The sequence below is a fragment of the Limulus polyphemus genome, unplaced genomic scaffold (genome assembly GCF_000517525.1).
Source record: "Limulus polyphemus unplaced genomic scaffold, Limulus_polyphemus-2.1.2 Scaffold3017, whole genome shotgun sequence".
Taxonomy (NCBI): domain Eukaryota; kingdom Metazoa; phylum Arthropoda; class Merostomata; order Xiphosura; family Limulidae; genus Limulus; species Limulus polyphemus.
In genome coordinates, this window is record NW_013668627.1 from 86,465 (window position 1) to 103,546 (window position 17,082).

The following is a 17,082-nucleotide window of genomic DNA, read 5'->3' on the forward strand; positions in this document are numbered from 1 at the left end:
CCGAGAATGTATCTGTTGATCCTGTCAGTTGTCTTTATTAAACTATTACTGTCTGTTGATCTTGTCAGTTGTCTTTATTAAACTATTACCGAGAATGTATTTGTTGATCCTGTCAGTTGTCTTTATTAAACTATTACTGTCAGTTGTCTTTATTAAACTATTACCGAGAACGTGTCTGTTGATCTTTTCAGTTGCCTTTATTAAACTATTACTGTCTGTTGATCTTGTCAGTTGTCTCTATTAATCTTCCATTTCTTAGTTACATTTAATTTTGAAGAAAAGAAACTGGTGACGGTGCCGCTATACGAATTGCTGCAGTATACCGGTGTATAAGACGCACTTTTTTACCACAAAATTTGATGTCAAAATCTGCTTGCTTCCTATACACCGAATACGATATACACAAGCCATGTGATAATATATTTAAATAGGCATGCATAGTTTAGTTCAATTGAATGTGTTATTTATAACAATAGGATTTTTTTCTTTTAAAAACATAACTATTTATAATGCTCCCTAACTAGTAATGAGGTTAGTAAAGTTAGTATAGTAAAGTTTTCCCCAAAACTGTGTCTTCAAAATAAGGGTGCGTCTTATATTCCGAAAAATACGGTACATACAGCCTCAAAAAATAGTTCGCTCGACATAATTTTACTGCTGCTAAAGTTTCAGTGCGATGTCCACGTTTCTCATACGTTATGATTGTACGTTTTTCCTCACTTTAATGTTTGAAAATGAAGTAAAAAGTTCGAAAGGCAAGATTATATTTTGAAATGATAACGAATACTGTGCTAGTCCTGTCAAATTGGGGATATTTCTGCTATATAACTCTCAATTTAGGGAAATATTGTCCTTAACGTTATTAGTTTCATGGTTGTAGTATCTGGTTGGAAAGTATAATCGATTGTACAAGTTATTATATAGGGGCTGAACGAAGTTCGCTTTACCGTAGGAACTTAGTTTATCTTTGGCTGCAGCGAGTCGTAAAATTGGTTGTTGTTACTATGAGAAGACTTTCACGAAAGATATAATAATGATAAGAAACTTGGAAGAAATTAGCTATACGAGATGAATGAGTGATTTTGTTAAGCTCTTGTTTCTACTGTGTTGTATGGTTATCACTACCTCAAATATCGTGCAAGTACGTCGTGTTCTTCCAGTCCGATAAAAACTTCTTAACAAAATGAAAAAAAATTAATAGTTACTAGTTAATCACAAAAACAGCAAAGTACGTTAAGTAGTAAGTTACTAGGTTAACCAAAACAGCAAAGTACTTTAAGTAGCAAATTACTAGGTTAATCACCAAAACAAAAAATACTTTAAGTAGCAAGTTACTAGGTTAACCAAAACAACAAAGTACGTCAAGTAGTAAGTTACTAGGTTAACCACCAAAACAACAAAGTACGTTAAGTAGTAAGTTACTAGGTTAACCACCAAAACAACAAAGTACGTCAAGTAGTAAGTTACTAGGTTAACCACCAAAACAGCAAAGTACTTTAAGTGGCAACTTACTAGGTTAACCACCAAAACAACAAAGTACGTTAATTAGCAAGTTACTAGGTTAACCAAAACAACAAAGTACGTTAAGTAGTAAGTTACTAGGTTAACCACCAAAACAACAAAGTACGTTAAGTAGTAAGTTACTAGGTTAACCACCAAAACAACAAAGTACGTCAAGTAGTAAGTTACTAGGTTAACCAAAACAGCAAAGTACTTTAAGTGGCAAATTACTAGGTTAACCAATAAAACAAAAATACTTTAAGTAGCAAATTACTAGGTTAATCACCAAAACAAAAAATACTTTAAGTAGCAAGTTACTAGGTTAACCAAAACAACAAAGTACGTCAAGTAGTAAGTTACTAGGTTAACCACCAAAACAACATAGTACGTTAAATAGCAACTTACTAGGTTAACCACCAAAACAGCAAAGTACTTTAAGTGGCAACTTACTAGGTTAACCACCAAAACAACAAAGTACGTTAATTAGCAAGTTACTAGGTTAATCCCCTAAACAACAAAATAAGCTGAGTAGTAAGTTACTAGGTTAAACAGCAAAAACAAAAAGTACATTAAATAGCAACTTACTAGGTTAACCACCAAAACAGCAAAGTACTTTAAGTGGCAAATTACTGGATTAACCAACAAAACAAAACAAACTAGGTTAGTCACTATGACAACAAAATACGTTAAGTAGCAAATTACTAGGTTAGTCACTATAACAACAAAATACGTTAAGTACCAAATTACTAGGTTAGTCACTATAACAACAAAATATGTTAAGTAGCAAATTACTAGGTTAGTCACTATGACAACAAAATACGTTAAATAGCAAACTGCTAGGTTAATCAGCAAAACAATATGTTAAACCATAAAAAAGACAAAGTCCTCACTTCTGTATATGAGTTCTTTCACACAAATTTCGTGGATAATCTAAAAACACAATTTTAGCCTGGAATTTTGTAACGTTTGTAATAGTTGTTGTCAACATAGTAATTAGAAAACTTATCCAGAAAACAACAAGATTGAATTTTAATCAAAAATAACAACAATTTTATAAAATTAACCACACAACAAGATTATGCAGAAGAGAAGATAATATTCCAAAAGAAAGGTTTTAAACAAAAAGTATAACGAATTGAAGCTTTTTTTAACAAAATTTTTACATTTTCTATTTAAACGTTTTGTTTTATTTCATACTAAATAACTATATAGAGTGTTATTTAATTGTTTAAGTCAGAAAACTCTCTCTTTTAAGTAGATGTTTCAATTAGAACATTCTGAGTGTTATGCAGCTGTTTAACATAGAAAACCCTAAGTATTATGTACCCATTTCAATCAGAGAACTCTGAGTGGTATGTAGATGTTTCACTCAGAAAACTCTGAGTACTATGCAGCTATTTCGCTCAGAAAACTCTGAGTATTATATAGCCATTTCAATCAGAAAACTCTTAAGTGTTGATTAGCTTTTTCAATCAGGAAACTGAGTGTTATATAGCTGTTTCAGTCAGTGAACGTAATTGTATATTTTAGAAGTCTGTTCCAAACATCAATAATATATATATATATATATAAAGTCAGTAATGAAAAGGGTCGCATGAATCATGTCTTTATATAGTGGCACAGGATGAAGAAATAGCTTTGTTTTCTTTACCAATGATGAACTATGTAAGGTGCTATACCCGAACTGTTCCATAATCACTTGTTTCATTGTTATCAAAAATACTCGCAAGCTACTGGATAAAACAGAAGGATAAGGATTGTCACAAGAAACGAAAACTTAGGTTCTTCATCCCACATGAAACATAAGGCACATAACACATTTCTTATCAGCAACTTAAAGTATCATCCTGAGTCGTTTGTATCATGGATTTCGACTCAGGAAAAATAACGGGTTATGTTCAATAAATCTGAATGAAACAAACAAAATATTTCTCGCCTGTAGTGGTCCTCTAAATGTTAGGCCTCTGACGCATCACAAATATGAGTTATTTATTTTCTCTCTCTCTTTTTTTTTTATATTTTTTTGTATGGTATTAACATAACACAAACAGTGCAGGAAAGTGTGACATGCCACGCATATGAGTAAATGGTAAGCATTTTGAGCATTTGAACTTCTTTTTTACACTTATCCTTAGTAATAACTCTAAGCAACTGTAGCATGATGAAATAAATATCTTATTTTTTCTTTCAACGAACCTATTCCCTTCTCGTTTACACATGCGTTTAAAATGTGTTATACGAGTTTAAGAATTATTTCTTTTACCCATTTTGTCTGACGTGGCATGGTGGTTAGGGCGCTCGACTCGTAATCTGCGAGTCGCGGGATCGAAACACGTCACAGAACATTATCGCCCTTTCGGCCGCAGAGTCGTTATGATGTACAGTCAATCCCACTTTTTGTTAGTAAATAGTGTCCCAAGAGTTGACGGATTATAGGGTTGACTAGCTGCCTTCCTTATAATCTATCAGCCCCAAATTATGGACGACTAGCACAGATACCCTTATTTCGTCGTTTATATTCAGCCTTATTTCCAAATCCTTCAACATCCTCACTGTCTTTGCTCTCTCCTTCTTTTCCTGTTTCTCTGCACTTTATCTTCCATTCTTTTTTTCTATCCTTAACTTCCCAATATTTCATCATTTTCCTTTTTCCGTTCCTCTGCTTTTTTCTAGCTTCTATGGCTTTTTCTATCTTTGTTTCTTCCTTTCTTTCTTTATTTTCTTCTCTTGCTCTCTCATCTCTCTGTCCCATTCTTATATCCCCATCTTAAACCCACTTCTCTCTATCTGTCACTCATGTTCCTCTCTTTTCTTCACACTGTTCTTTCTTATGCCTTCTGTGTTGTCTATTTTAAATCCTTTTAGTGTGTCTCTCTCCCTCCCTTTCTTTCTCTGTTTCTTGTTTTTTATCGCTTTAACATTTCTCTGATTTCTATATTTGTCACTCCTCCCTCTTCACTTCTTTTCGTATTCTTCTGTTCCGCCAATTCGCTCTTTCTGTCCTTCATTTTCTTCCAAGTTGTTACTTCTCTTTGTTTCATTAATAATATTTATTTCCCTTCTTCACATTACATACTCTCATTCTTTCCTTGTTCTACCGTTTTATTCACTTTCTCTTTATTTTTCTACCGTTCATTTTCTCCTTCTTCTCTGTTCCTGACCTATATCCATCTATTACTGCCTTCGCTTTCTCTCTCTCTCTCTCTCTCTATATATATATATATAATGTACCTAATTATTTCTCCTTTAATTTTATCTTTCATTATCTCCTCTCTCTCTCTCTCTCTATCTCTTTGTTTTCTGTTGTTTGTCGCCCTATTCCTTTTATATGTACCTTATTTCTACTTGACCGGTAAGGTCTTATTGTAAACCAAATGCCAGTGTGGACTAGGGCAAAGTATGTTACGTTCTTAGTGTAAATCACATATCACTCAACGTGAGCTAGGACAAAATCGACGGTGTTTAGGTATTAAATCAAAGTCCTTTTTTTAGATGTTTCGCCGTTATTGCCATTTTTTATAATTTATTAAAGTTGGTTGGTATTTTGGTAGTGACTTGATTAAATCTTGCACAATAAATTTCGTATTTGATACAATTTAGAGGCGTCAGTTAATTTTCTGCTATTGAGGCTTGAACGTTTCTTTGGGCTAGGCTACTTGATGTACTTTTCAATAACCCACGAAGTTTGGTTCAATATTTGGTATTTTTTCACCTACAGCCTTAAAATCTGGCTATCGTCCTCTGAATGGATGACATTAGATTATTGCATAAGCGATCTGTCTTGTTTGTTGAAAGTATATGTTCTATGTCAACGTACTCTCTCTTTTCTCCGTTATTGTTTTTCTTCACTAGTCTCTTTTTGTCTCCTTTTTCTTCCCCTACCTCCTTCCCTTTCTTATTGCTCTATCTTCTTCCTCCTCCTCCCCTCAACTACTGATTTTATAGCTTCTCGTGTTTCCAACCTAGCCTGGTTGTGGCATTAATACTAAAAAAGATAACAGGCAACATGAAATGAAATACTCTGAAAACTGAAGACCTTGGAGCTTCTGACTGGAAGTTACGACTCTAGTCAGCAGTTTTTCAAGGCCCAACCAACGAACAGAATAAGAGCAGCGTGTATTGCAACACTCCAGGACATCATCAGGGCCCATATGTGTCGTCCCTGAGGTGGATCTTCGACCAATAACTTCCGGAATGACGCCCTCTTGAATAACGTTTACCTCTAGCTCAGCTGCTTCACGCTGAGGATCTTTAAACAGTCACGCGCACATTCCATTTAGGTTGAAATGTGATTTTGATAAAATAAGCTCTCTTTGCTTTCAGACAATCCGACGAAGCATTTTTAAAAGCCTTACCAAAACCCTTGGGTTGAACACTGCAAACAACTAATGTTTTATTGAAGGAAAAGTCGAATAAAAATAGTGTCTCTGCCAAGAAATTCGTATAATTAAGAAAACTCTCTTTATGATAATTTAATAGCTATAAATGTAGAAGTACAAACATAAAAATTAAAATTAATATTTGTTTCGACTACAATTCAACACAAAATCGATAACTTGATTATTCGAAACCCTGTGACGTCATTCTAACCTTTTAAAATGTCAACATTGTTTCATGGTGATCGAATTCACAATTACAAATTAGCGGACATAGAATTTTGCATTTATTTTGCCATTTTTAATAGTAGTCTTAGTGGTGGACTGGGGAATATGAAATAAATGTCACAAAATTTCTTTTACTTTTTGAAAATTGGTTACTAATTTTCAGGTTATTAAAGTTTTAAAAATTGATAATGTTGTGTTTTTTTTTCTTATTGAATTATAATCTTAGTTATGAAGTATTATATAAATATACTAGGTGAGAAATATAGATTTTTTTTATTTTCATACTTATATTACTTATTTTGATTGTTTTCGGTTCTGTTATTTGACTTTAGCTTTTTAGGTTTCTTTTGGGTGACAAGTGATTATTTACTCATTCAGTTTATTTGTTATGCTTAATGAACATCACTAGCCTAAACGTAACAACTAATCCATTGTTCTCTGAACTTCAGCCCACCAACAATAGTTTGTTATAATCTAGTCAACCGCTTCTTTTTTGTACTTTCAGTCCAGCCGCAAATGTTGGTGTGCCAAAGGATTATGGGATGATATTCGCAGAAGAGCTTCTCATTATATCAGTGATTTCACGGATGGTAGGTTGAAAAGATAACTCAAGATTGAAATAGTTATAATTAATTTTCGATGTTCGTATTTGATATTAATATGCCGCTTTAATGACTTGCTTATTAAACGATTAAAAAGACAAAATTAATGTATTTTCTTTCCTTTTCGAATAACCAATAGTAGTCGTGTTGTTAATATTGTCATTTTGCAACTCTAGTGGATTAAATTTGTTCATAAACATAAAATTCGAGCAGAAAACTCTATTTAACAGAGACTATAAGATGTTTGTATGTGAGACTTACTAAAGATCAGAACTTCAAATTTTTTACTAGGAGTCAAAGGTCGTAAGACAGTCCACAAGACAGTGTCCACTACGTTCTTCCTGTACTTTGCTTGTATTCTTCCGACGATTGCTTTTGGAGCTCTCAATGATAACAACACCAACGGAAAAATTGGTAAGATTCTTTTAAACGTTTCTTTGTTTTATTAGATAAACCAGAACGTGTCGTACACATGGTTTGATTATAGAAACGACAGAAATAACTAGCTCAAATGTTGGAAGATTGCCGCTTTATAAAAACAATATCAGCAATTAAATGCTTGAAAATCAGCTATTAAACTACAATTAGTAGTACTACAGTAACCAAGACTAGTGTAAGTGGTATCTAAGACTAGTTTTTGTGTAATTTAAATGCCCTTTACTCATCACTAATAACCTAAAATACTTTAGGTGTTTAGATAATATGTGACATACCATCGAAATAAATAATCCATTGTTTTTCAGTGGACCAACTGGGTATTTATTTATTTGCTATACTCAAAGTACAGATTTTAGTGAAAAAAAGATTAAGTACAGACCCAATAAATTCTTCCAAGCAGAACAGATGACCCCTGAATTAGGGGAAATAGTCTGTTGCAGCAGACCGTGGGCCAGAAAATGTTAACTTTCGTTTGACAACTGAGGGGGCCAATATCATTAGGTTAGAATAAGCAGAGCAGTTGTCAGATGTTGCAAAAACATAATGTTCTGGGGAAAAATACACATTAATTAGTAGCAGGCTTTTGATAAGTGCTTACTTTTCCTTCTAAAGTCTTTGGTTTGTAATCAACCTTAGTTACGCATAGGTAGCTTTGAATCACCAATTGACCAATTACACTGAAGCATTGTTTCAACATGGCAGCGTCCATGAGCTGTTGTGTTCATGTTATTGTGGAAGAAGAAAAATAACTTTACAAGGCTTTCACCTACAAGTTTCAAGAAAATTTGTGAATGTCTTAAACAGAAGTCTGCCCTAGAGAACAGGGAGAAAAATATTGTTGTGCAATTATTTATGGAAACAGGACAGTGCCCTGATTATGTGTTCCCATTCTCTGACAATTCATCCTGTATTGCATGTTCGAAAACTCTTGAAAGACTAGGCTTTGGGTACCATCGTAGTTGCTATGCTAAATTTACAAATGTTACAGGAATATCGAGTGCCAAAAACGGTTAAAGAAAGTTGAGAATGCAGCCAGTCTCCAGAAGATAGCTGATGGCTCTGCTACTCCAGAGCTGGAGCAACCCGGCACTAATTCTTTACTACGGTCAGCACTGGGATCAAAAGGATCAACCAATCTGCCTTCTACTGGAATTAGTCGTGATGGTAAACCATGTGCTGCTAGTATAGAGACTGATAGGCACAAGCGTTTAAATCTCTTTTTAGAAGAGTGTTTGATTTGCAATCAAACCAGGAAGTTTTTGACAGAAGCGTACACCCGGAAAGGAGAAACAAAGAGTTTGATATTATGTGTCACATATGAAGCTAAACATGCCCTGGAAAGGGTTGCAGATATGAAGCAGTGTGATGAGATGCATTTGAAAAATAGAGATACTGACCTAGTAGTCAGATGAGCTCAGTACCATAAGTCCCGGTATAAGACGTATACGAGGTGCGTGGCATCCTATGCTAAGCCACCTGATGAGGTAGACAAGTCTCATGAGGAGCCATTCATTCACTTATGTGAAATGGTAGTCGTAAAAAACATCATCCAGGCAGAAGAGATATACAGAATAAACACTTTGACAATATACTTTTTCAAGAGGCTGTCAGGAACAATGCAGATACCCATAGCTGATCTTCATTCAGTCAAAAAAATCGAAATTCATGTGAACTGGTTTTCAATGAATTTGAAATAATTTCATCAAAGATTCAGGAGAAACATACAACTAATGAGGAGGCTGATAGTGACTTGGAGAAAAGGTATCTTGAAAGCCTCAAAACCCTTAGCCAAGAAGAGAATGTAAATTTGTATAAAACTGCATTGTTTTTTAAAAATTGTTTTAGACAACTCCCCAACAACATTGGCCTGTGGCCTCTAATTGCAAATGTGTTTGATGATGACGCTCTTTAAACCTTTGTTTCATGTCAACTCTTCAATTTTCTTGCTTGGTGTGTGTGGGAATCAATTGATGTGAATTTTGATGAATATGTAAAGACTTCTGCCAATGTTCGCATGAAAATTTTGTCAATAGCTCAGGACATCATCTACTTGCCATCATGGCTGATGAACATCAGTATCATCTACTTGCCATCATGGCTGATGAACATCAGTGTCATCTACTTGCCATCATGGCTGATGAACATCAGTGTCATCTACTTGAGGTCCGTGATGAGAAGTTGAATATCGAAACAGTGGAGGAGCTTTGCTATGATCATGACGAAGCAGACACACGTATGGTTCTGCATGCCAGTCATGCTGGGAAGGAGTATGCCAACATCATTATCCGAAATCAAGATACGGATGTCTTTGTCCTCGCTACTGCTTTCAGTGCAAAGATCAGCAGCAGTCAGTACATGTACATGGGGCCATGATCAGACTTTACAATTGTTCCTATGAACACTATCTTAAGAAACATTGGAGAATCTGCTTGTGATGCGCTGGTAGGCTTACACTGTTTCACAGGCTGCAATAGCGTCAGTGCTTTTAAAGACAGGGGAAAGATCAAGGCAGTTAATATCATGTTTGAAAACAGTGACTACCAAAGTGTATTTCAGGCAACTGACAAAAATTGGCTGCTAGAGAACATTCGTTTTTGCAAGTTACATCGTAAGGGCTACGTACATACTGAAGTACGAAATATACAAATACCAATACAAGATTGATGTCATACTACCTCCAAACAAGGATGCTCTTGTTAACCACATTCATATGGCTAACTACCAAGTTGCAGTACACCGTCGATGCCTGCAGCAGACAATAGCTGCCCAAAGTCCAGACGGTTTCGGATGACATATTGAAAATGATGCTAAGTCTGTGCTATGGAATAGCATTCCATTTGCTCCAGAGTTTCTAATGAAACACATTTAAACTTATGCAGAAAACAAAAACGGGTGTACCCAAGGAAAGTGTTCCTGTAGAGAGAAGGGGCTCAATTTCTCAGAACTCTGCAAATGCTTGGATTGTGGAAAGAAGCATAGGCCAACTGATGACATTATTTCAGACTCTGATGACGAAAGTGATTTGGAGAGTTACTCTGATAGGAATTGCATGTATATTTACACAAGACTTGTTCCCTAAAGCCCATGTGACTGCTGTGTCACCTCGTATCAAGTAACTTTCTATGGCAAATGGCGCCATGTATCGTAAAATATTGTTGTAACATGGAGCATAAAGAAGTTGGATTGTTTGCTTGATTCTTATAAAGTGACTTCAAACACTAGAAGCTAGAGCATCCAAGTCAACCAAAGACAATTAAATTGAGAGGAGTGTAGTCGTATCATCAGTTGGTGCCAATAGAAAGATGCACACAGTCACTAGTTTCCAAGCTTTGGTAAGTCACAATATTCCTTCGGGAGGGTCACTTTAAGCATCATTTACTGGTAGATTAATTGCCACGAACATTCTATAAACGTCAAATAAGTCTCAAACATAAAATAGATATATAAAAGCTGGATGAGAGTCTTTGCAAAATTACATTGTATAAAGGAACTAGAACGTTACATTGCCAATATCACTTATTTTGCATGATATGTACAATTTTTGTTTGACAAGAAAGAGTTAACGTAAAACAAGTGGGAACAAAATTTTTTTATATTATTCAGAATAGTCTAGAGTAGTCCATTTGTAAGAAAAAATCCTGAAATTGTCCTTATAACCCTGTTTCTGGTGTTAGATCACAGTCAGAAACGCCTCCAGTAGGCGTCAAACAAAGGGTTAATATGAAAACCTCTGGAGCAATAATATGCAATTTTAGGATTCAGAACAATTTTTAAATCAGTACCCTAAAATTACTGTTTCTGTTTGGTTCCCAAAGTTCTCAAACGGATGTGAATTTCTAGACCAATCAGAAATCTTTGGTCTACAGTGAGAGTAGCTAATCTTTGTTATCACATTATTAGAATTTTTAATTTTAGACTGTACAGTAACTCTTCGTTATCATATTATTAGGATGTTTAGTCCTAGACTGTACGATACTTCTTGTTATAACACTGTAAAGAAGTTTTGCCTTACATACAGTACTTTTTGTTATCACATTATTAGAATGATTAGTCTTGGACTGTACAGTATTTATTGTTATCACATTGTTAGGTTGTTTAGTCAAAGCTGTATGGTACTTTTATGTTGTAACATTGCTAAGATGTTTAGTCTTAGACTGTACAATACTTACTGTTATCACATTACTAGATTGTTTAGTTTTAGATTGTAAAGTAACTCTTCGTTATTACATTGTTAGGATGTTTAGTCTTAGACTGTGCGCTACGTCTTGTTGTCGCACTGTAAGAATGTTTAGTTTTAGATGTACGGTACTTCTCATTATCAAAGACAAACTGTTAGACTATTCAGTACGTTTTCTTTTTATCGAACTGTTAGAATATTTAGTCTAAGGCTACAAAGCACTTATTGTTATCCCACTGTTAGGATGTTTAGTTACAGATAAGACGGCACTTATTGTTATCGCACTGTTAGGATGTTTAGTTACAGAGAGTACGGTACTTATTATTATCCCACTGTTAGGATGTTTAGTTACAGATAAGACGGTACTTATTGTTATCCCACTGTTAGGATGTTTAGTTACAGAGAGTACGGTACTTATTGTTATCACACTGTTAGGATGTTTAGTCAGAGAGAGTACGGTACTTATTTTTATCGCACTGTTAGGATGTTTAGTCAGAGAGAGTACGGTACATATTGTTATCCCACTATTAGGATCTTTAGTTACAGAGAGTACGGTACTTATTGTTATTCCACTGTTAGAATGTTTAGTTACAGAGAGTACGGTACTTATTGTTATCCCAATGTTAGGATGTTTAGTCAGAGACCTAACAGTGCGATAAAAATAAGTACCGTACCATGTTTAGTTACAGAGAGTACGGTACTTATTGTTATCCCACTGTTATAATGTTTAGTTACAGAGGGTACGGTACTTATTTTTATCGCACTGTTAGGTTGTTTAGTCACAGAATATACTGTAACTTATTCCATTATCGTTAGCATGTTTAGAATTATTATATATTGCACTTTGTGAATACATCACAGTGAGGATATTTGTCTGAGACAGTAATATCTTTGTTTTTGTCCTTATCAGGATATTAAATTTTGACTTTTTAAATATTTTTACCTCTAGAGAATTCAGTCTAAAACTTTATGTTTTGGATTACTTTTCTGAGAAGATATATAGGCTCTGACAATAATGAATGTCTCGTTATATTACTGTTTGTTGATGACAAATTACCTCTGTGTTAATTATTGATCTTAAAATTCTCAATTATTCTATCCAGCTGATAAACTTTCTTTTTTGTCTAGAGCAACTTTAATAAGCCCACTTCACGTGTCCCAGATCCTTAGGTGCATGTAATGGTTAATTAAACACGTGGTTTCACCATGCACGCCTCAGAAAGCAATTTCTCAAGCTGTTAGCAAGGGTTGAAAGCCATTACCCTTATAAGATGTTTAAAACTTTCTTTGCATGATTATAGACAGCTCGGCTACACTAGGTAATACTCTTTCATTTCACAGAAAAACTTCATTTCGAAAGGTAGAGACATTTTCAATAATAATTTTCTTAATTCTTAGTTATTAACGCTTTCCAAAGTATCCAGTTTCTGCAACCCTTAATCAATCATACTTTCCTTATCAGTGTCATTTTCTCAGTAATTAACGCTTTCCAAAGTATCCAGTTTCTGCAACCCTTAATAAACCACACTTTCCTTGTCAGTGTTATTTTCTTAGTAATTAACGCTTTCCAAAGTATCCAGTTTCTGCAGCCCTTAATAAACCAGACTTTCTTCATCAGTGTCAGTTTCTAATATCCTTAAATAACTCCTTCTTTTGCATTGTTTTCCCAGTTTCTAGAACCCTTGCTCAATTAAACTTTCCTTGGCAGTATCAGTTTCTTAGCAATTAACGCTATACAAAGTAAAGCCAGTTTCTAGAACCCAAAATGAGAAACCCGTTCTTCATCAGTGTCAGTTTCTAATGTCCTTAAATAACTTCTTCGTTTGCGTTGTTTCGCTCATTCAAACTCAAATTCATTATCCTTTTTTAAACAATATTAATTCATAGACATGTCCCTAACTGTTCTCATAACAACACAACTTCATAAAAACTAATACACTTTATTTTAACCACAGCTGTTTCCCCGAATCTTAACAGAGGCAGTTTATTTACGTTTTCTCACTTAACAAAAACTGTTAATTAAAGTAGGTATAATACTATTCAAATATCGTAAACCTTTATTTTTTTAAAGGACTGGCAAGATCATTGACCAGAAGTCAACGTCACATTTAGTAATTAAGTAGTATCTCACGGTAATAAGTAAGAAAAAAACTGCATTTCTGACACGAATTTCAGGTCTATGAGGTTAACAGAAACAAAATTGTCGATTAGTATTATATTTGAATATTTTTGTCTATTTACAATGTTATTTCTCAAAGAAACAAAATCAATCTATTAATGAAAAAGAACCAAAAAACACCAGAACTTTATTTACTATTACGCCAAATCCACAGCTCTGAGTGTTTGAATTAGTTATTTAATTTCTGTAGTGCACAATGGTGTATAAAAGTCATTTGAATACTAGTAATAAACGACCCTGTAACATCAGATTTGCTATTTTTCTGTAATTGGACACTCAACGTTTCGCTTTATAGCTTCTTCAGGAACGTTCCACTAAAAGTTACGATGTGCGTTTTAGTGGTTTGTTTGTCTGTTTGTTTTGAATTTCGCACAAAGCTACACGAGGGTTATCTGCGCTAGCCGTTCCTAATTTAGCAGTGTAAGACTAGATGGAAGGCAGCTAGTCATCACCACCCACCGCCAACTCTTGGGCTACTCTTTTACCCACGAATAATGGGATTGACCGTCACAGTATAACGCCCCCACGGCTGAAAGGGCGAGCATGTTTGGTGTGACGGGGATTCGAATCCGCGACCCGCAGATTGCAAGTCGAGTGCCCTAACCACCCGGTCATGGCGTTTTAGTGGAACCCTCCTGAAGAAGCTGTAAAACGAAACGTTGAGTGTCCAATTACAGAATAAAAATAACAAATTTGGTGTAATAAGATTGTTTATTCTAGTATTAAAATGTGTGAACTATTTTTAACAGTAGTTCATGACATATTAAAATATCCCAGCAATACAAGTTTAGGAAGGTTGATATATGGGGGTCAAAGATCAAGAAACCTATGACAGCACAGTAAGGCAAAACGATATAGCACTGTGAATATGATATAAGAGGTGAATTTGGACTATTTAAGACTATTTGGCTTTGTTTTAATATTTTAACATGTTTTACAATACATGAAATGAATATCACTTCATCTGGGGATGCTTCTAGGCCCACGAAGGTCATTCTGATTGGCGCACTTAATTATTGGGTTGTGTGACTTATTTGTTCCCCAATGGTTCAGCAGTAAGTCCGCAGGCTTAAAACGCTAAAAATCGGGTTTCGATACTCGTGGTGGGCGTAGCGCAGATAGTTCATGTAGCATTGTAATTAACAACAATAAATCTGATTGGCCTATTCTTCATTTATTTATTTTGTTACTATTTTTTTTTATTAATCATTTATTTATTTTTTATTTTAGTGGAAAATAAATTTCTTGGTTAATGCCAAAGGCATAAACAAGGCCAAGAAAATGTTTTTATTATTATTATTATTTATAATTATTAAAAACTAACAAAAAACAAGCGTAATAAAAACGTGTTCAGTCAGGGTGACTTTTATGACCCCTAAAGTATCCCCAAATGAAATGAAATTAATTTTATCCATTATAGAACATCTAAGAAGAAAAATAAACCAGAAAACACTTCTCAACTAGTCAACCTTCAACCCCTCCCCAACCTGTATTTATGACATATTTTGATATGTAGTGAAGCCTGTAAAACAGATGTTTATTTGTTAGATAACTAGTTCGAACACTCAAATTATGGATTTGGTATTACGGTATATGATGAAGAAATCCTGACGTGTCTTTTTTTTTTCTTTCTTTTGAATAGTATCTTCATTTTTGTCATTAAATAATACTTTAAAAGTCACAAAATTCAAATATAATCACAATGAACATGAACCTTTCCTATAGTTAGAATGTAAACAAGCGTTTTATTATTATTTTATTTGCATTTACAAAAGTCATTTTGGTACATAACGGCACCTTCTCCGGAAAAAATGTAACCCTCAACAATGTTGTTTTTGTTGACCTCACTGACCTGAAATTGGCGCCAAAAATTATTATTTCTATGTATTTCAATCAGCTACTGCTTGAACACTAAATCTGACTTTTGCTCATTAATCTTGCCAGTCCTCCATTGACGTGTTCTACTTACATCAACATCTGATGCCAAGCTGCATAAAATATTGTTATATATATATATGTCATGTCATATGAAAAACAAAATGAAAACTAACGAAAAACTTCAACTTTTTTGATTTATTATAACCAGATAGCAATGTTTTTATAACCACTAGAGAGGTGTAATTTCATAATTTAGCTGGATTATCGTAGAACACAAATTATCTCAATACGCAGTTGTTAAATACTTCATAAACACACAAAAACACATTTTCTGACAGACTCCTTGTGGTTTACGTTTCCCTGTTGTGTTATTTTTAAATTTATAAGAAGAATCTTAAGTCAGTTGTGAATATTTCTTCTCCTCACTAAACTTTGTACTCATTAATAATGACACGTGAGGAGACTGATAATTAATTTTATGAATAATTTCTTTCTTGTATGATTTGAATGTATAAGTTGAATTGTCAGTTTGTTACTCGTCTGTTATATGAAACGGGTTATTCTGTTTAAAACAAGAGTTTCACTTTTTTATTGCTTTCTTTGTGGCTTTTCATCGCAGGAGGTAAGTTTTCATTACTTTAGTCTGAATATCTTCATGTAATATTGAGAAAAGTAAATAGTAAATACACAGAGGTGATAACACGAGTATGTTAATATTGTTGGAAGGGTTACCTTGGTAATAACTCATTCTAACCAAATATGGTGAGAACACTGCGATAAATGATTCTTTTTTTAAACCTAAGTTACACATTTAGATTTTATAATGAGCTTACAAATAATATTTTTTATTCTTTGAGGAAATCTATAATGATGTGAACATTTAATTTTGGCAGTTTTTATTATGAAAAGCACATGCAAAATTAAAATATTACATTTATTTCCTTGGAAAAGTTCTTTTTTTTTTTTTTTTGGTAGTTGAGATCATTTCCTTGAGAGATAAATATCTTAATCACGACGATAGTTCTTAAAACGAGTTCTCACCATATTTACATATACAATCCAAATTCTGTTATTGGGCTGCTTCAGAAGTCATTATGAAGCTTAATGAACAAAATACACATGCAGTTGTAATTATAATAAGTTTTAAAGAACAACGCTTAGAGACACGTGTAGATATTGTTGAAAAGACCCAATTGTTATAAAAGTAATAACAGTGTTAAATAATATATTCTAAAAACGTTGTGAATAAAGGTAAAAAGTATTCTTTTATTACAAGTTACAGCTTTTACAGTAAGGAAGAAAATTTTTAAAGCAGGTATGACGTTTCAGTCACTGGTGCGTTCATTCTCAAGTACACAAGTGTACTAGTGAAAGATCGCAACAGTGATCAAAACGTCGTAACTGTTTTAAAAAATTCTTCCTTACTGTGGAAGCTGTAACTTGTAATAAATTAATGCTTATAATCAGTAACTAAACTCAGAATGAAAGTAGAAAAGAATATATATAACAATATGCCAAACACACTTTATCTGGAATATTCAGTGCCGACGAAATCTTTTGCCCAATACCAGGGCTTATCACACGGGCTGGAATACGACAAACACTGTAAAGTTTAACATAACAGCAAATGTACAACGTTTCGACAAGGTTTTGTCATCCTGATGATGACAAAATCTTGTCGAAACGTTGTACATTTGCTGTTAT

The 17,082-nt window shown here is 34.0% G+C and overlaps 1 protein-coding gene across 1 annotated transcript in view; it reads left to right on the plus strand.

The window, feature by feature from the left end:
• The window catches only part of LOC106468467 (sodium bicarbonate transporter-like protein 11), a 103,594-nt gene that overhangs the window by 55,780 nt on the left and 30,732 nt on the right, over positions 1–17,082 (plus strand). Inside the window, exons 5-6 of the mRNA XM_022396800.1 lie at positions 6,610–6,694; positions 6,998–7,120. Of these exons, the coding sequence (XP_022252508.1) occupies positions 6,610–6,694; positions 6,998–7,120 (208 nt within the window). The remainder of the gene's footprint in view (positions 1–6,609; positions 6,695–6,997; positions 7,121–17,082) is intronic.